The following is a 20205-nucleotide window of genomic DNA, read 5'->3' as shown; positions in this document are numbered from 1 at the left end:
ATAGAATATCCACATTAATAATATAATCGTGAATGTGAGAGTATTGAGATTTGAACTTAGGTCCTCAGCTCTCACTTGTGGCTAGCACTCTATTACTTAAGCCACTGCCTCCACTTCTAGATTTTTATTGGTCATTTAGAACTAAGAATCTCATTCATTTGTCTTCCCTGACTTGCTCCAAACCTAGATTTTCACATATAAAGACCTGAGTTTATAGGTGTGAGTCACAGACTGCCTGGCTCTCATATATTCTTTGAGAGGAAATGCATAAGTACATTCCAGAAGTTGCATGCATAATATGTCCTAGCATGTGTGCTCATAAAGTTCTTGATTAAGTGCATTCTTTCAAATCCTGATAAAAGAAAAGAGAATTTGGTGTCACTTGTTTCATAAATACGTATAGCATGTCATGCCTACATCCAATTTCAGGCTGAGGGCAGAGAAGGCAGGGCAGTTGTAAGCCGAAGTCTCCCTTAACAATAAGCCAGATTCATAATGTTTCTTCTATTTCTACTTCATGATCCACTTTCTAAAACAAGTGGTTTGCAAACTTTAAAAAAAAACACTATTAATGCCATTCACTCTTTTTGTCCTTTTAATATGTTTGGGCTTCACTCCCATTCAACTACTCAAAATGTACTCTCTATAATCTCTATCTTTCCCATTACCAAATCAATTTTTCTTTTATATAATTTAATATAAATACTGTGATTAACTTTTTCTAAAATTCTTTTCTTCCTTGGCCTTTCAGTTATGTGATTCTGGTTTTCCTCTCCTTGGCCATTTTTCTTGGGCTTGCTGTGTCTGTTCTCTAAGATCTGATTCTACTCATTTACTTGAGAGACAGCACCATGCCCAAGCTCAACAACTGATGGGAAAAAAAAAGACTAGTTGGAAATTTTCATTAAATTATCCCAATAATTCAAATGAAAGTAATATTTTAATCCATACGTACATCGCTTTCATGTAAAATAAAAGCGATTTTTGTGGTAGGAAGTTTTCCTTATGGAAGAGATATGGTCATTGTAAAATATGGGAGGTAGGGAGTGGACACTAACAAAAAGCAGCATGGTCATCCTCAAGACTGTGCCACTAGCTACTCAGGAGGCTAAGATCTTAGGATCTCAGTTTTGAAGCCAGCTCCAGGAAGAAAAGTCTGTGAGACTCTTATTCTTGATACAGATTTGTCATTAATCAATGTTAATATTGAGCCAAAAATAGACATCATCATCAAAGAGTGAACTTCTTAGGTTCATTACTGACATGAAAATTTTAAGCAAAGTTATATGTCAAATTTAATTATTAGACATTTCAGACTTTTTCCTAGCTTTGATGTTCTAGTGTTGGACCGTTATTAACAGTGATACTCGCACTGTCTTTCACATTTGTGAACCATTAAAAATATGCCACTTTCAGCTGAAGTCTTCAGAAGACCAAGATATTCTTTTCTCTTCAGGTGCCTCATATTTCCTTACATTCTCCTTCCTTATGCTCTTTATCATTTTATGTCTGTATTGGGAATATTTGATTATGAATTTGTTGATTCTTAATTTGGGACATTCTTCCTTCTTGGGAAATTTTGAGATGTCAAAGTTGATAAAATCTGAAATCATCCTCACAACATGAAGAGATTCCCACTGTGCTTTATTTGAAGTGTCAGGGCCAACACGCATCTAAATATTTATTAATTAAATATAGTGCTTAAAGTTTCTTTAGTTTGATCCCAAGAAAACTTTTTTTTCTGAGAATAGAATTATATTTACATTTGAATCACTTGGTATTAAGAATAAAATGCTAAGTAGACTGATTTGCAGGAAGCAGAGAAACAAAGAAAAGAATAACATTTAAGACGGGGAGTACTTAAAGATATGCTGTAAACATTTTTTCAGTGAGCTGTAGTGACTCAGAATATCACATCAATGTATGCTACTTTGGAATATGGGATATTTGAACTAAAGGTAACCAAAATCCACAAGAAGAAAAGATTTTTTTTTTTTTACCTACTCTTCAACTGCCTAAAGGAAGGTGTTTGTTAATTTCCTCCTTTGGAAAGAATTCTATTACCCATCTTTCTCACTATGACAGAACACCTGAGAAAACCAACCTAAGGAAGAAAAAGGCTGTTTGGACTCGTCATTTTAGTCTCTGGGCATTTAGCCTGCATGCTCTGGGCTTGGGATGGAAAAGAACGCCATGGCAATGCAATTGCCTATTGGAAGAAAGGGATGGAATGCAGGAATAAAGCTGTTCACTCTTAGCATTGTGAAGCCAAGAGTGACAAAAGATGGAGCAAAGATCTCAATATTCCCTTCAAATGCCTGCCCCAGTGACCTACCACAGTCCCTACTTCCAAAGTTTCCACAATCAGCAACACAGACTGGCAACTAGCTTTTAATACCTAAGTCTTGAAGGACACTCCAGATCCAAACTACAACATTTATTCCTAGCAAAGAATGTATTGTACCCAGAAGTGATACTTAGAGACAATTGTCATTGTGGGAGACTCTTCTTGATCACACGTTTTTGCCCTCCCTGAATTTCCCTCCTTTCCTTCAGAAGTTGCAAACTCCCTTTCCTTTCTAATCTGGCCAGCTCAGTATGATAATGTGCTCAGAGATCTAGCCACCTCTTCACATCTCATATTTTTGTAAAACTCCTCTGCCTAGGTATATGAATAGACTTTTTTTTCCTTGATAGTCTATCTGCATTGTTAGGCTAGAAAGAGAACAAGAAAAAATGGACTACATGCCGAATGCAAGAGAATTTCCCAGCTGATTTACTCATCAGAAAGCAGTGCACTTTAATATGAATCACCTTCCATCCAGCTGGATAATTACAGTCATAAAAAGCTAGAGCTGGAAATCCATCACATATGGTCTCCCTATTGAATTTCACTCACACACATAGAAAATCAATTTGCATTCAATTTGGACAGAGAATGCATAATAGTAAATATGCAATCAATACTACTCTTGAACACAGACTAATCAGTTGTTCTGTTATTTATTGAAATCCCTCACCACAAAACTATTTGCAGATGATAAGACCAAAGCTTTGAAAAGCTAAACAATTTGCAACTAGTAAGAGGCAGCTGCATGAAGATGATATAATCTGAAATATTCTCTTTGTGCCAAAACATGTTTTTTGTTGTTGATGATAGTGTACACAATAAGCACAAGTACAAAAAGTGCAGACCAAAACCATCCTCCTTTATTCCAATCTTTCTCATCTCTGCCCTGCTTGTAAGTCATTGTCATCAAGGTTTAGGTTGTTATCCTCATGGCCCAAACAGTCCATCGGGATTTCTTTTTCTAAGCCTGGAGCTCCGATCCTCACAGGCCTTTAAAGGTCTGCTCACACTCGGTCCTGCACCCCGGCTCCCAGGAGGTTTCCACCGTGTCCCCTCCCCCTTTGGAAACTTCTTGTTCCAAAGACAGCCAGGAAAACGCAGGGCCTAGGGGAACCAGTAAGGGGGAACCTTTCTGGGAAAGTATTTACGCCGCCTGTGCGGGCACCCCTCTGCTTTCTCTCTCTGAGCCCTTCCCCCAGCTCCAAAAAAGCTTCCTGGAAATGTCCTCGTTATCACTTCCCCTCGCCGGCTGGGGGCTGGGAGCTGGGAGCCGGGAGCTGCGAGCGGGCGGTCCCCTCCCCGGGCTGCTGGCCAGAGCTCAGGCTGCCCCGGAGCGTCGCTGGGGCTCAGTGCTGGGAGCGCCGAGCCCGGGCTGGCTGCAACGCCGCGGAGAGCACAGGTCTGGATCACCGCCCCCGCCGGCTCCTCTGCCCCCTGTGAAATGAGGGTCCTGGGTGGGCACTGCGGGGTGCTGCTGGCGTGCCTGGCCCTCATGCTTCCAGTCTCAGAGGCAAACTGTGAGTAATCCAAGGCACTCTGTCGACCTTCTCCCCTCTCCTCCTGAATCACCAAACCAACGACGTGCTCTAGTTGGCAGGATTTTCCATTTTCTTCTCCAGGCTGAACCTCCTAGAAAGTTCCCCTTCTATCCCCACAGCCACTGACCCACTGGAAGCAGCTGTGGGTCGAACAAGGCTGTGTAATGGTGGTAGGTCTGTTTTGAAAGTCCTGAGTTGCCTGCAGGACTGATGCAAGATCAGGGGTGACAGAAAGTATCAATGAAAGAGCTTGGCCATCTACCTTCGCAAGCCACTTCCTCTCCCCGACACAGAAGCAACCGAGATTCCCAGTTCGAAGATAAAGTATGAGCTCATTCCGGAATGTAAGTAGGGAAGCAAAGTCAGTCCCCCAACCTGGTGCCCCTGCCCCCTGCAACCAACATTCCTTTTGCAATTTCTGGACTTTGAGCTTGGTTTGCTTGTCCCGCATTGACAAACGAGCTGTTTCAGGATAACGTAGGTTTGCCGGGCAGTTAAGCAGATGTCGTTTTCTAACCTCGGAATACAAATAGCTGAAATGTTATTTTGTAGTGAGGATCATTGTGTACCGAGGATTTCCACCCCCCCCCTAAAGTGGTGGCACGAATTCTTTGCACCTTATCTTTGCTTTTCCTGTCCTTTATGTTCCCACACCCAGATCAAGGCAACATACTGAGTTTCATCAGAAAAAAAAATGTATAAGGAGGATCAAAGCTTTGGGTACAAAAACTTAAATATGTACATGGTTGAGAATGCTTTCATGTGTTGTATCCTCGAGAATTGGCACCAGGCAATAACTGAATTACAAACACTTGGGCTGTTTAAAACTCTAAACTTTTCAAAGACGATTTTTTTCAGTTTAGTAAAATTTTAAGTTTTTATTAATTACTGACCGGGATGAAGGTGCTGTTTTCAAATTCTAATTTCAACGATAAAACATTACTGGCTGAACTGACATTAAAGAGCAACAGTTACAAGTTTTCAACAATCAACCACTTACGACTAAACCTATGCGCAACTACATGTCCTAACTTGCTATCTAGTTCATTAGGCTTATGGAATATTTTCTGATAACTAGTATTTTTGGAGAAGTGAAAGAAGAAGCAGTTGCCATGCTCCTAGTCAAAAGAATTTACTAGGCCTTTCTTTGTGAAGAGATCATTACAGTTTGACTGACTCTAAACAGAAGTAAAAATTACATGGGACTGCATATTATATGTATACCTTATGTGTACATACATGTCTAGTACGTGAAGAATTGCATATGTTACATAAGACTGCTAGAGTGGGTGAATTCTGCATGGTATACCATGTAAAGAATACATGGCTCTATGATGGTCATTTATATTTTTGGTTGCTTAATTAAATTGAAAATCATCTCTAGTTTGCAAAAGAAGACATTTAGACACAGCTGAGATGCTTGGATGTGCAGATATTTTTGTTTGAGTTGTTTGAGTTTGTTTTTGGGTTTTAGTTTAGTGCTGGGGTTTGAACAGACTTGGTGTAGTATTATACCACTGAGCTACATCCTCTAGCTCCCAAGATATGTAAGATTTCAAATTTGAGATATAATTAGAGTTTGCAAACTTTATTTGTAGTATCTTTTGTATTATCCATATTATCCATTTTTTTCAAGAAAAAAAAACAATTATAGACTTATTTTTTGAAAGATTTAAGGAAACACATGTTTCATCTGCATTATAACAATAAGGCAAAATTGTTCAGATATATTAACTGGCATTCCAGACATGCATATGATATGTAATATATGATATATGTATTTGTGTTAGAGAGAAGATTTGTGTGCATGTGTGTATATGTTTTGTGTATTCATTCTACTTATTTAATCATTCTCATAGGGCTTTTGGTGAAAAGGGAAATGGGAGAGAGGATATCTACTTTAGTTTGGCTAATTTGGACTTATCTAGACTTCCCTTTTGGGTGAATGTAGTCTACTCTGCAAAATTATTGATCTATATTTTGTTGTTGTTCCCTTTTTCATTGTGTGTGTGTGTGTGTGTGTGTGAAATCGCCTGGAGCTTGAACTCAGGTTCTGAGTGCTGTCCCTGAGCTTTCTGCTCAAGGCTAGTTCTCTACCACTTGAGCTACAGTTCCATTTTCAGCTTTTTGGTAGTTAATCAGAGTTAAACATCTCATGGACTGTTCCTTCCTGGGCTGGCTTTAAACCACGATCCTCAAATCAGCCTCCTGATGCAGCTAGTATTACAGGCTTGAACCACCGACACCTAGTTTCTTTTACATCTTCTAACTATCTTTTATTATTTATGTACCTGTGCCTTCTTAAGTTTCCTTTACTACAAAGCTCAAAATACTACACTGATATGGTCTTTTAAAGTTAAATCGCAGTTGAGATTTGTGCTATAAGAGTTGCAGGCATAGCCAGGAGCCAATGGCTCATACCTGTAATTCTATCTACTTGGGAAGTTGAGATCTGAGGATCATGGTCCAAAGGCAGACCCAGCAGGATAGTCCATGAGACTGATCTCCAGTTAACCACTAGAAAACAGGAAGTAGCACTGCGGCTCAAGTGGTAGAGCTCTAGCCTTGAGCTGAAGAGTTGAGGGACAGTACCCAGGCCCAGAGTTCAAGCCCCACAACCGGAAAAAATAAAAGAGTTGTAGGGAGTTTCTGACAATAAAAATAAATAAACCCTGTACCTTATTCACTTACTGCTAATTCTGTGGTAAGGTACACAGTAATGCTCTTCATGATAGCTATTTTCTCTTCATGGAGTTTAATATCCTCTTTGTTGCTTCAGTGATCTATTTAAATATTGCACTGTCAAAATATTATGAGTAGCCTAATCAGTATTCTGTATCTATGATTAATAATGACAAATTCCTGCCACGTAAAGGAAAGAAGGAATGAGTCAGCTTTCTCGCACTTTGAAAGAATACTTGAGAAAATCAACTCAAAAGGGGAAGATTATTTTGTCTCATAGTTTCAGGCCCTTCTATCCCATGGTTGCTTGTCCTCACTGTTCCAAGGCTTGTGATGAGAGAGGAGCTCAAGGTGACAAGCCCTGGCACCCCAGAAGCAAAAGGACAAAAACTTCCTGTTATAACAAAGCACTCCTCCCAAACCAGTGAAGCAATGAATATGCTAAGAGGTAAATCCAATTCTGAAGTGAGAGCCCTCATAATTAAAACACCTCCCCAAAGCTCTACACTTGAATGATATCACCTTAGGGACCAAGTTCACAGCATAGCTTTCATATTAAATGTGAACTATTATTCTCTACCCCTGAGCTCCAGAAACTCATGTCCATAGTACAATACAAAATGCTTCCAGTCCTCCTCGAAGAATTCCTGCAGTGGTACCAGTTCCAGTCCAAAGGCTCCTCTGAGGAAGTAAATTGTTACCTCGAGCTTTTGTAAAAATCAAAAGAATGAGTTATACCCTTCCAATCTGTAATATCACATGGCTATTCCTATTCTGAAAGGAAGGAAAAAGGACTGGGGATGTAGCTTAGGGATAGAGCACTTCCTTTGCATGGCCAAGGACTGGCTGGGTTCAGTTCATTTCATGGTAAAGAAAAACAAAAGTTTCCAAAAGGGAAGCATAAGAAAAAAAGCAAGGAGAAATCTAAAAGAAAAACTAACCTCAGGGCAAACTTTAAATCCTGTAGTTCCATATCAGACATCTAGGGCTCATGATGCCATGATGGACACTCTGCTCATACGGTCACTCTCTGAGGCCAGCTTGCTTACTGCCTGCAGATTCCCTCCTTCCATGTTTCTGATAGCTCTCAGGTCTTTGGGGACCCACTGTATTATTTTCATAGCTTCACATACCACTGCAAAAGGGGCCATTCGCAAGGAATCTGAACATGCTACATATAGCAGGCTTTAAAATCTTGGTAGAGGGGCTGGGAAGGTGGCTCAGTGGTAGACTGCTTGCCTTGCATGCATGAGGTTCTGGGTTCAATTCTTCAGCACCACATAAACAGAAAAAACCAGAAGTGGCGCTGTGGCTCAAGTGGTAGAGTGCTACCCTTTAGCTGAAGAGCTCAGGGGCAGCGCCCAAGCCCAGAGTTCAAGCCCCATGTATGACAAAAATACAAAAACAAACAAGCAAACAAACCTTGGTAGATGACTTCATAACTCTTGTCTTTTCCATGCCTGTAAAGTTAGTACACATGGATGGTACTACTTTTGTTTTAAGCAGGATGTCAGCTGCAGTGGAGTCTGAATGTTTTGATGACTGAATTGGAGGAAATTAATCTTGTGAAAGTGACTTCTTGTGTGGTCTATGGGAGGAAGACACACAGGGATTCTGTCTTAAATGAAAGTCTTATACTTGTACACCTTTGAGCCCAAGAGGATTTGGGTCTCAATGATTCCCAGGTGCCTTCAGGGAATTGGGAACCAGCAGCCTTGATCTTTGCTGTTGGATATTGTGATTAGGAGGGGCAGTTATGCATAGTTATTTGTATTATATTATTAAATGAATGTCTTTAGATGATATATATGGAAAGAAGGGCATATGCGTATTTTTTTTTCTTTTGGTTGGTTGTGGGGCTTGAACTCAGGGCCTGGGTTCTGTCTCTGTATACATTATTAGTCAATAATTACAATATATGGAGTGTTGCTATATCTACTCTCTCCCCAATCATTATTCTTATTGTCCAGGTACAGATTGTTTAGATTCTCTTTATTTGTGTTAATGTCTTTACTAGCCACACCTACCTTTGCCTTCAATTTTATAAATATTTTGTTTTCTGGAAAGATTGATTACTCTTTGCTTTTGCTCTTAATTCTTACCATACCACTGTGAAATTTCTTTCAATAGTTTAATTAGTCTGTACTTTTATAATCTACTTCCCACAAAGTCTTGGGGCATGTACAAAATATAGATTCATTCTTTTCCAAATATACAATGAATGGCCCCTTATTAATTCCAAACACAGTCTTCACTTCTAGCTGAAATCTCATGAGCAGACTATCTGCATTTCTCTGAGCATTCTTACCTGAGCTTTGTCTAGAATCTCCCTTGCTTACAATGTCCTAGAACTTTTCTAGCCTGTTTCTCCAAACAATTCCAAAAATCTCTGAACTACATCAAAAATAGTCACAGAAAGAGCCCCATTCCTAATACCAGTTTTCTTGTTTTAGTAAGTTACCTACTACTGTGACAGAATACCTCCAAAAATTAACTAAAGAAGAATGTTTTATTTTGGTTTATGCTTTGAGAGGTTTCAGTAAAAATTTTGAACCTGCAGTGAAACAGTAGCACATCATGGTGAAAATGTGTCATACTGCAAAGTTGCTTAATCATGAAGGTCAAGAAACAATACAAGTGATCTTACCTCTATAACAAATCTTTCCTCCAATCTATGAACCTATAAGTCCATCATTGGTGAAGAGGCTAGAACCCTCATAATTTGATTACTTACTCCACTCTCATGTCATCATTCTTTTGTTTCTATAACTTTATGTCCAATTTTATCTTCTTAATAAGCCTACTGCTCATAGTGGATTAGTGTCTACTTAATGGCCTTCTCCAATTTGGTCAGATGGCAAGTCCCTATGTATTGTTTTATGGGTTGGGAGTTTGAACTCACAGAGCCTGGATGCTGTCCTTGAACTCTTTTGCTCTACCACTTTGAGCCACAGTGCCACTTCCAGTTTTCTGGTGGTAAATTGGAGATAGGAGTCTTACAGACTTTCCTGCCAGGCTGGCTTTGAACCATAATTCTTAAATCTCAGCCTCCTGAGTAGCTAGGAGTACAGGCATGAGCCACCAGTGCCTGGCTAAGTCCATACTTTTTGTTTTTTTTTTTTTTTTTGTCAGTCATGGGGCTTGAACTCTGGGCCTGGGTGCTATCCTTTAGCTCTTCAGCTCAAGGCGAGCACTCTACCACTGAGCTACAGCACCACTTCCAATTTTCTGGAAGGTTTATTGGAGATAAGAGTCTCAAGGACTTTTCCTGCCCTGGTTGACTTTGAACCATGATCCTCAGATCTCAGAATCCTGAGTAGCTAAGATTACAGGCGTGAGCCACCAGGGCCAGCGCTAAGTCCATAATTTAAACAAGGACATTCGCACGAACTAAAGGGGTAGGAGTTGATTACCTTTTGAGGGGGATAAAGTTAAACCTATAACAGTTACAAAGCATCGATTTATGACATCTATTCTTCCCTTTCTGCCTAGATCTATGTGTTTTGACTTACAGATGAAAAAACACTATATATTAATATTGATGGTATAGATAATACACCAAATTTTAAATCACAGTTTTGATGATAATATTCCATCCAAAAGGAGAGTAATTCAACCCTCAATAATTGTTCAATTCATCATTCTGTGAGGTTAACTCTTAGTTTTAGAGTCTGAAATAGACCAACAGAAACTATGAAAATTATCCTATTGATATTTTTTTAGTTGTACTACTAATTCCTTTGATACTGGGTGGATTATTATAAAGTACTGAATAAGTCTATCAATGATAATACTGAAACACACACAAGAAATGTCTGTAGCTATTAATGCAAGTTGTTTCCTCTGTGATAGAAGAGTCCTGACTAATCAAACATCTACCATGTATTTGGTTAAAATTGCCATATTTCTATTCCAACCACTCAAAAACACAAGTCATACTGACTACTTGGGAGTTTTATTTTGGTGGTGTAAGCCTGATGAGTTTCAGTGAGGGAAAGTCTGTATTGTGATTTTGGGTGTAGCCATTATTCTTACAATATTCTGAGGTTGTATCTTTAAAAGAGAAGGGTTGGCAGTACTGTGTTTGAACTCATTCTTGTTTGGTTTTCTTGCCCAGCAGGTACTGAACCAGTATAGCCATGGCTCTGCCCCTGATTTTCTGTTGATTGTTTTGGATATGGGGTCTAGCAGAGTTTTCTGCCTGGGATAGCTTTGAATTAAGTTCCTCTAGATCTCAGCCTCCTGAGTAGCTAGGATTGTAAGCATAATCATTTATCTATGGCTGTATTTTATGTGGACATTATATGATTAAAAATAAATTCTAACTTTGTTAAACCACTGAGATTCGGAAATATGGATTAATTTGGAGATGTGGGGATTAGTGTGCTATCATATTAGAGTCTATTTTATTCTAGTAAATGATGACAAAATTAAAACTAATGCCTATAACATGTTCTTCAGTAATGTTTAAAATTGGGGGGATCAAACAAAAGCAAAATCATAGGGAATAATGTAAAGTCCGAGAATTTTGTGTAAATCTCTTACATCTTATACTTATGCCATCTGGTCCACATGGTTTACAATAGAACAATCAATAAGATACATTTAATTGACTTTTCCTGGAAGTAGAAATATACTTCTACTTAGAGTTGAAAGAACACTAACTGAAATATATAGAGTAGTTTGTCAGTATGGTCTATTACAAACACTATTCATCTATGATTAGAATAAATAGTTCTTTCTCTATGGAAAGCATAAACACTTATATCTATTAACCTTTGCTAATAGATAATCTATTACCTATTAACCTTTGGTAATGAGTATATTTACCTTGTGCAGAGTGGAATGGTTTAACTATGTGAATAAAATATATGGTGTAATGATAATTAGCTATGCCTACCAAGTATTTTTTGGGAAGTTAGTATTATTACAACATATTTTTGCAGGACTGTCAGTAAGGGAGGTTAGTTAGCTTTCCAGTGATACAATAAAATACCTGAAGCAATTAACTTATAAGGAGCAAACATTTATTTTGGCTAATTGTTTGGGAAGTTCTAGCCCAAGATCAAATCTGTATTGTGCTTCTGGCATGGGCAGTATATCACATAAAAAGTGCATAAAAACAAATCACTCACCCTACAAGCCAGGAAGCAGATGAGAGATGATAGATCAGGATGCCATAATTTTTCCTGTGGGCATGCTCTCAATGAACTATGCCAGTAATTCCTAGAAGGCCTTACTTCTTTAAGGTCTACAGCATCTCCAATAGCAACATCCGCGAGACCAAGGCTTTAACATGAGGGTTTTTGCACAAACTGCCTATATTCAAACCATATGTGATTACTATTGCAATGTGATGTGGTAGATGGGGCCTTTGGCTAACATTTGGAGTGGGGAAAGTTCCTGTTGGAAGGCTGTTGACCAGTGTACCATCAACTAGACTAAATTGTGGTCAACTATTATCCAGGACAATGGTGGAACAGAATAGATGGTATTCAGCTACTGTCCATGATTATGGACCCTTATTAGTTGAGAAGGGGAAAAATGTAGGAAAGCTTCTTCTATAACTTCATTGAGCTGAAAATTACATGTGCCCTTCCCTTGAAGTCTATCGTCCTTGTTAAATAATTTGGTGTGGTGAAGCCAGATGAACATGTCACAACTTAGTTTGTTGACTATATAGCCTGATAACTGTTCCTCTGGAGGCGCTAACAGAGGAATTGATGGGGGAAGGTTGTTGGAATCTTAGGATATTAATTCAACACAGGAAGATGTAAACAAGGCCAAAAAATCAATGTTCCAAATATTGATATTAGGGTGCCCACCAGAAGGAGAAACCATTTAAGGCTCTTCCAGAACTATTCTAGAGATGACAACTCTTTCAGAAGCCTGTGTTTTGGTTTATTTGTTTCTTTTTGTTTCTTTTTTTCAGGTGAGGTGCTTGGTCTAGTTGACTTTTTTGTCATCTTAGAATATGTCATATTTGTTAACATAGAAGCAGCTATCAGGACAACTATTACATTACCTGCTGTGAGCATGTCCAGGGCTTCGAGGTTTTGAAGGACAACTTCTGCCGAGGAATTGATTTGGTCTTGTAAAGAAAACAGAGCCTTGGCAGTTCCCTGGAGCTTGCTTCCTTTGAGCAATTAGAATGCAGCTGCGATGCTGAAACAGTTTCTACCACTTCCAAACAAATTCACCTCTAATTCCCAAGGCAATACTAAGTAGAGTGGGACCAACTAGGCATTTCAATCTTGATATTGGGGTACCAAAAAAATGGTCAAGTCACAAAAAGGGAAGCAGAGATGTCTCTCACAATCAGGAAAAGAGGAAGAAACAAGTGTGTCAACGAATAGATTCTTAATCATTGAAGGAGAAGTGTTAATTACTATTTTTTCCCCATGGAAGAAAGGGATTTCTTGGCCATGGGGAATGAGGAAGAAAATTTAATAGTAATTTTAACTCAGAGCGCAATGATATCCCAGTTGCCAGAGCAATTGATGAAGAGTAGTTGCTGACCCAAAAGACATTCCCACTGGAGGACATAGTGTTGATTATGCAGAAGATGTGGCAATGGACCATCATTTCTAGCTCATAGACAAGGGTAAGTTGAAGCATAGCCTATTGCCATTTACCTATCACAGAAACCAGATACAACGTAAGTCATAACGGACCTTGTTTAAGAGTATGAAAGACCTTACGTCGTGATACGGGAATCATTCAACATTAAGGAATATTGTATATTGATGATGAATTGGACACCATTAAGTCCTTCCTTCAGTTTTGTTTGATTTCAGGCACAGAAAGGAAAGGGTGATTTGCTACCTTGTCTAATTACAGAAGAGATGGACCTGCGGATCCATTAGTATAAGGATTTAGGGTTTTAGCTTAGGGAACTTTAGTCTAAATTTCTCATGACAATGCATTAAGCCCCTTTGATACAATTCTTTGCTAAAGATTGGGACCAGATTCAAGCTCAAATCCAAGTTCAGAGTCACTGTGGAGAGAGATTAGAGCACAACTCCACGCCAATGCTAGAATAGCCACCTATGTTGTGTCTGAATGAGACCCACAGAGATCCAACAAGGGCATTAAATGGTGCTCTGCTTAGGAAAGAATAGCATGCTCTACTAGATGGAGCAAAAGATGTTTAAAAACAAAGGCATATATAAATAAGCCAAAGGACAGGAGGCCCATTCATGGTTTATGAAGTCTGGTTGCTAAGAATGGAATATGAAACACAATTTAATCCCTTGGGGTGTAAGCATAGATGGACAAAGCTGTAGATAAGAAGCAAAATTATACTGGAGTTTAAGAAAAATATAATACAGCCTTTTTACATTTCATTTATCTGTGGTGAAAGTTAGGGACTGTGTTTCAAAGAACAGCTTGAAGTCTCTGGCTGACTCTTAGATCCAGGAAGTGGTATGTTTGTCCTCTCCAGGATTTGGCACTGGAAAGTATAGTTTGACCCAAGGCAAATGAACCCAGCTGAGTAGGTAACAGTTGCTGGGGTGTTCAATGTTACCGGATGTGCCCTCTCTCACATAGGTCATAGTTCCAAGTATTTGACCCTGTGTAACTTTGACAAAGATCACATCTCTAAGCTCAACTAGAAATTTGTTGGTGTAAGGATTTGGTGGTGGTTACCTGATTGTTGAATTGCTGGTTGTATCTGTCCTGAGGAAATGGTATGTGAAACAGAGGTCTATGTCAAGCTTTCCTAGAATAGTTTAAGGTATCTGCAAAATTTTTAGAACTTTTTTAAAAATCTTTCCACGTTATATAGACCTTAAGGTTGAGTATATCAGAGTAAACCATTATCCTGAGCAGTTGGACCACTGACCTTAGGTGTAACGGTAGGCAATTTGTCTCTCTTTAGGATTTATTTTGGAGCCAAAATCTAGGTACCATTTATTTGAGGGACCATTTAACCTTTCCCAGAGTTTTTGCAGTAAAGATCAGGAAGGCTTTGACCTTTCCCGGAGGGTGCCAATAGAAAAAAAAATTCATATCTGTGATAAGTTGGGTCCCAAGTAAAATCCAATTGTCAGTCTTCTCTAGGAAAGATTCCTCTTCTCAATACAGGTTGCGATAGGGAAAAATTTTAGAAGACCGTTCTATAGTATTTGTGTCAAATAAAGATACACATCGACTGTTTGATGGATCTTTGATACACTGTCCAGAGATGAATCTTCCAGTTAATTGTAAGAGGGCAGCGGAGCCCCCATGACAGACATCATTCACATTCATGCCCTCCATAATGCTCCCTTGCAGCTACTGAGGAAGTAAGAGGGGCTTGTCCCTCTCTAGACACTCAGTGGGATTCATAAGTGATCCTTGTTTTCAAGCCAGGTCATATTCCTGATCATTAAAGGCAAACCCAAACTAGAGAGGAAAAGTGCCATTTACTTGTTCCTAGATTTAGGAAAGAGCTGCTATTGTGCCAGGTCTGTTGGATGTCAAGTTTCCCTCTATTATCTGAGTTTCCTCTCGGATATCATGGGTATTAGATAACTGATGCTTCTTTAGGATCTTGGATGTCCTGAAGTAAATCCAAATTTTTGGGGCCACAAGGGCATTTAACAGTGATGAAGCCATATTATGGTTAGTGTAAGCATAAACCTTTCTATGTCTTTCCAATTTTGAGAGCCTGAGTAATGCCTTTGGGTCAGAAGTTCCTGATAAAAGTCCCAATTCTGGCCAGGCGCCGGTGGCTCACACCTGTAATCCTAGCTACGTAGGAGGCTGAGATCTGAGGATCACAGTTCATAGCCAGCTCAGGCAGCAAAATCTGTGAGACTCTTATCTCCAATAAACTGCTAGGAAACCTGAAGTGGCATTGTGGCTCAAGCTGTAGAGCACTTGCCTTGATCTGAAGAGCACAGGGACAGTGCCCATGTCCAGAGTTCAAGCTCCATGACCAATAATAATAATAATAATAATAATAATAATAAAAGGTCCCAATCCTATAGTTTGATCAGCATCAACCACTGTTATCCTGCAGTTTTCTTTGACCTTCTTTTATGATGCTACTCCTATCAGATTAAATCTGGGTTTTGCAAAAGTTTGTCCTTTAGGTCTGGCCTGCTGCAGTGCACATTTTGTAGTTTCTACACAGGAGTGAGTTGGTACAACTTCATTTGGTAGAGGGCAGTAGAGTGGCTGGATTTTAGCAGGAGAGTAGCTGGATATACCTGGAGTGTCCAACTGTAGTGTCTGATAGTTTACATGGACTCATTCACTAATAACCCTTGGCTATAAAGAGGTTAAGTTTCTAACATTTGTTCCAAAGTTAACCTTTAAGGCAATGGCACAATAATCTTTAAGCATCTAGAGAATTTTGTACCACTAAGTCTAGTTGTTATCAAAAGTAAGCCATGGAACAAGGGATTTCACTCCTACACAATTTCTGGATAAGTATATACAATCCAATTCCTTATTGTTTATCATCATCAACATCTTCATTTGCAACCAATAAGCAGACACGATTTTTGGCCTGGCAGTTGAGGCAGGGACAGAGTTCAAAAGTCCCATTAATTTAAAAATATTGTATTGGGTCTCATAGTAGGAGCGCTTGTTTTCCCTTATCTCTGCAACTTGCTAAGGAAGTTTGGGTATAACTCCGAAGTTTGGAATTATCAAGCCCAGAAACATTTTTAATTATATCTTTGTTGGGGGTGTTGAAAATTTTAAGATCTCTTTCCTTGAACTTGATTTTGCCTAAAGTCTTTATGTAACCCACATAGCAGACTTGCTGTCTAATGATTTCATCTTCCATGGTTACCAAACAGCTTATAATTGAAATAATATTACCTGGGAGGTCTGCTTTCTGTTTTTGTTTTTGTTTTCCTGGTTTGTGTGGGGTGCTGAGGGGAGGGAGTAACAAGCAATAACGTCATTAGCTCTTGAAAACTCCCACTATTTAGTTTAGGTCCATAAATTCCATTGCCAAGTCATTACCAAAGATGTAGGGACTGTTTCAAAATCTTTGGGAAAAAGATGGTCCAAGTTAGTTGCAGGGTGACTTTAGAATCAGCTCCATCCTTTAGAAGCAAATGAAGATTGTAGATTCAGAGGTAAAGCTTATAAAACATAGCATTCTCTAAATATAGAACATAAACAAGTTGGAATTAGTTGACATTTGGGTAAGGATTTTATAGGATAAGGCAGGACAGGATAGAGGATGACAGATTCATTTACAACACAAAGGTCTTGTACACAATGTGCCTCTTAATTGTGTGTGAATGTGTGTGTGTGTGTGTGTGTATGTGTATGTGTGTGTGTGTATGTGAGTCAGTGCTGAGCTTGAAATTATGGCCTAGGTAGTGTCCTTGAGCTTTTTTTTCCCCTTAAGGCTAATGCTGTATCACTTAAGTCACAGCTCCACTTCCAGCTTTTTTTGGTGGTTAATTGGAGATAAGAGTTTCATAGACTGGGCTGGCTTTCAATTGGGATCTTCAGATCACAGGATCACAGGCATGAGCTTTGTAAGTCTTAATTTTATAAGGATTAGGACATTAGAACATAAGACATTTCAGACCATAATATTAATTTAGACTTCCACTTTTAAACTAGAGTTCTCCATTCTTCAGAATGTACTGAGGCTAAGCAACATTATACAAGTGTATCCAAATCTTTCTTTCAAAAGATTCTATTGATAGTTGTATCCAATCATTGAGAATTCATCCCATGCCAGTGTCTCTGTAAGAGACAAAGCAAAGGGCAGGAAGCCAGTAGAGTGGACTGACACCTTCTTGTTGGAATAAACCTGAAATCAAATAAAGGAGAGTCTAGAACCCTGATTCCACATCATTCTCGCTAGTTCTTGTTATTGTGAGGGAACAATGCTTGATGATCCTGCCCGATCTACCAATCCAGAATCCATATTCTGATCCAGTGGTTGCTTCTCTAGGGTGCCAAATCTTCCTGGGATGATGTCCATTATCACTTTGGAGTGAATTCCCCTGGATTTACCATCTATCTTTATCCACAATATCCTAAAGTCTCAGAATATCCCTTGGAAATGGATCTCTGCCAGATGAATTTGGCCTTTGAGAACTTTACACCTGGTCTTTGGTAGGCTTGGATCCCTTGGAATTTACAGTAAGATCCATGTCAAACTAACTAGGGTGGTGCCACATTTTTTTTTGTCGGTCTTGGGGTTTGAACTCTGGGCCTGTGTGCTGTCCCTCAGCTCTTCAGCTCAAGGCTAGTGCTCTACCACTTGAGCCATAGCGCCACTTCCAGTTTTCTGTGGTTTATTGGAGATAGGAGTCTCACAAACTTTTCTGCCCAGGCTGGCTTTGAACCACAATCCTCAGATCTCAGCCTCCTGAGTAGCTAGGATTATAGGTGTGACCCACCAGCACCCGATGACAAGCCCATGAGAGGAAATCATTGTCCCTTGTATCTTTTAACAGGAAATAAAATGATTGAAAAAAAATTCAAATGTCTAGTTCAAATCAGGAGTTGCCCTGCAGAGAATTTTATGATTGCCGCACAGCAAAAATAATCACACAGCTCCCTCCTTACCACCATGGAAACAGTAGCAAAGTAAGTATGAGATAATTGGCAGATACAAAGTCAAGGCAGATTGAGGTCTAGAAAAGGCCTAGAGGAAGTCAAGAACCAAGTTCAAAATTTAACAGTAAACCTAACATGGAAGCTTCAGAAGACTGGCATGGATGGATTTGCATTGTTGCATGGAGATTGAATTGAGGAAATTGGAAAGGCCTAACATCAATATCCCAGCTACATGACCCCTTATTGTATTATGGAAATCTTCTAATTGCAAAAAACATAAAATAATATGACAGTTTATTCTTGATATAGAGGGAGAGAGAGGGGAGAGTAGAAAGAGGAGAGGGGAGAGAGGACAAAGTGTCAGCACAAGGCTGGTAAAGCAAGACAGCTGGGATTGGTTTCTAAGAAAGGCAGTGACCTCACCAGATGGGATAACTCCACAAGCATGTCCTGCTGTGGTCGTCTGAGGTGTAAACAGTGGTCTTGCTAAAGAGAAATTGCGAGGTGAGTGCACAAAAGTGTCTAGGGAAGAAATGGAAAGGTGAGATTATTGAAGGAAAGCAGGAAGAAGACAGCCCAACCAAACAACCAAATCTCTGACCGCTGGGTATTTGGCACTATTCTGGGCAAGGTTTAATGATTGTCCCACAGAATTGTGAAGATTTTTGAAAAATGGGAAGACATTTCCAAGAACTAAGGGACAAGGAATGGTTAACCTAACAAGGAGTCTTCAGAACCTAGGATGGTGACTTGAGGAGACATGTATGTATGAAACAGTAATTATAATAAATGCATTGGATGAGGCTTCTGCCTAATGTTTGCTTCCTGTTTGGGGGACTACTGGCCAAGCAGATGTCAGTCATTGCAATAGAGTAATGATGATGCAGGATGCCACACAAAATATATTCAAACATGACACAACACTAACTCTTCAATTTCTTTTGCTTGATTGTTCCTTTTATGTCTACCCTATCTCAGCTTTATCTCCAAAATCTGAAGTTCATTTGCATAGCTGGATAGGGTAACTTAATCCTTGCTACTTGGGAGGCAGAGATCAGGACAAGACCAACTGGAGAAAATGTTCATGCTACTCCATCTTCACCAATGGCTATGTGTGGTGATGTACACCTGCCATTCAGTTATGCGGAGAAGCACTAATAGGAAGATTGATTTGTAGGACAGCAGGGGCTTAAAACAAGACCCTATCTCAAAAACTAACAAATATAGAAAGGGCTGGTTAAGTAGCTCAACAAGTAGAGTACATGCCTATAACGTGGGAAGAAGAAAAGGCAATGATACATTTCTCAAAGAAGCCCCACTAGGGGACTGGGAGAAATGACTTCTGAATATTCACAATTTAATCACAATTCTACAAAACACTATATCATAATTCAGCTGTGTTCTGTACCAAGGATGCCCATTGAATTTATTTTCTCACAGTTCTGTAGGATGTAAAGTACAAGATGAAGTGCTTCGGGAGAGCGCTCTCTTTCTGCTGTACTGATGACTCTCTTCTCACTGCGTTCTCACTTGGCTTTCCTTGGTATAGCATCTGAAGAGAGAAAGAACCCTCACCAGAATCATAGGACGTCTATTATTAAAAAAAAACAAACAAAAAAACCCAACTAAACTGATCCTTCTTTATAATCAAATGTAGCATCAATTACTTCTTTAAAGGACTAATCTCCAACTGTAGAAGCCAAATTGTCTTTTCAATGGCGAATTATGAGATGCTGGTAAAAAAAAGTGTTCAATTATAGACATTTACTCAATGATATAACAATATTCTAAAACTCTCACTTCTACATGACCATTTTAAAACAAACTAAGTAATATGCTAAGACGCAAAGGGGCTCTTGGTTTTGGCAGCGCTAGGCATTGAAAACCGGACCTTACACTCATTAAGTGCAGCCCTACCACTGAGCAACACCGAATGTGGCTTAGCGGTAGAGTGCTTCACTAGCATGGGTTCAATTTCTCAGTACCACATAAACAGAAAAGGCCAGAAGTGGCACTGTGGCTCAAGTGGTAGAGCACTAGCCTCGAACACAGAGAGGCTCAGGGACAGAGCCCAGGCCCTGAGTTCAAGACCCAAGACTGAAAAAAAAA

General features: G+C 39.4%; 1 protein-coding gene across 1 annotated transcript in view; it reads left to right on the top strand.

Annotated features, from left to right (window-relative positions):
• Nucleotides 1–3672: 3672 nt before the first annotated feature.
• Nucleotides 3673–20205, top strand: part of Pros1 (protein S (alpha)) — a 48565-nt gene continuing 32032 nt past the window's right edge. The window contains exons 1-4 of the mRNA XM_013024077.1: nt 3673–3867; nt 12503–12600; nt 17486–17649; nt 19754–19832. Of these exons, the coding sequence (XP_012879531.1) occupies nt 3792–3867; nt 12503–12600; nt 17486–17649; nt 19754–19832 (417 nt within the window). The 5' untranslated portion in view covers nt 3673–3791. The remainder of the gene's footprint in view (nt 3868–12502; nt 12601–17485; nt 17650–19753; nt 19833–20205) is intronic.

This window comes from Dipodomys ordii, unplaced genomic scaffold (assembly GCF_000151885.1).
Source record: "Dipodomys ordii isolate 6190 unplaced genomic scaffold, Dord_2.0 Scaffold73, whole genome shotgun sequence".
Lineage (NCBI taxonomy): Eukaryota > Metazoa > Chordata > Mammalia > Rodentia > Heteromyidae > Dipodomys > Dipodomys ordii.
The sequence above is the reverse complement of the archived record's forward strand: the minus strand, read 5'-3'. Positions and strand labels throughout refer to the sequence as shown.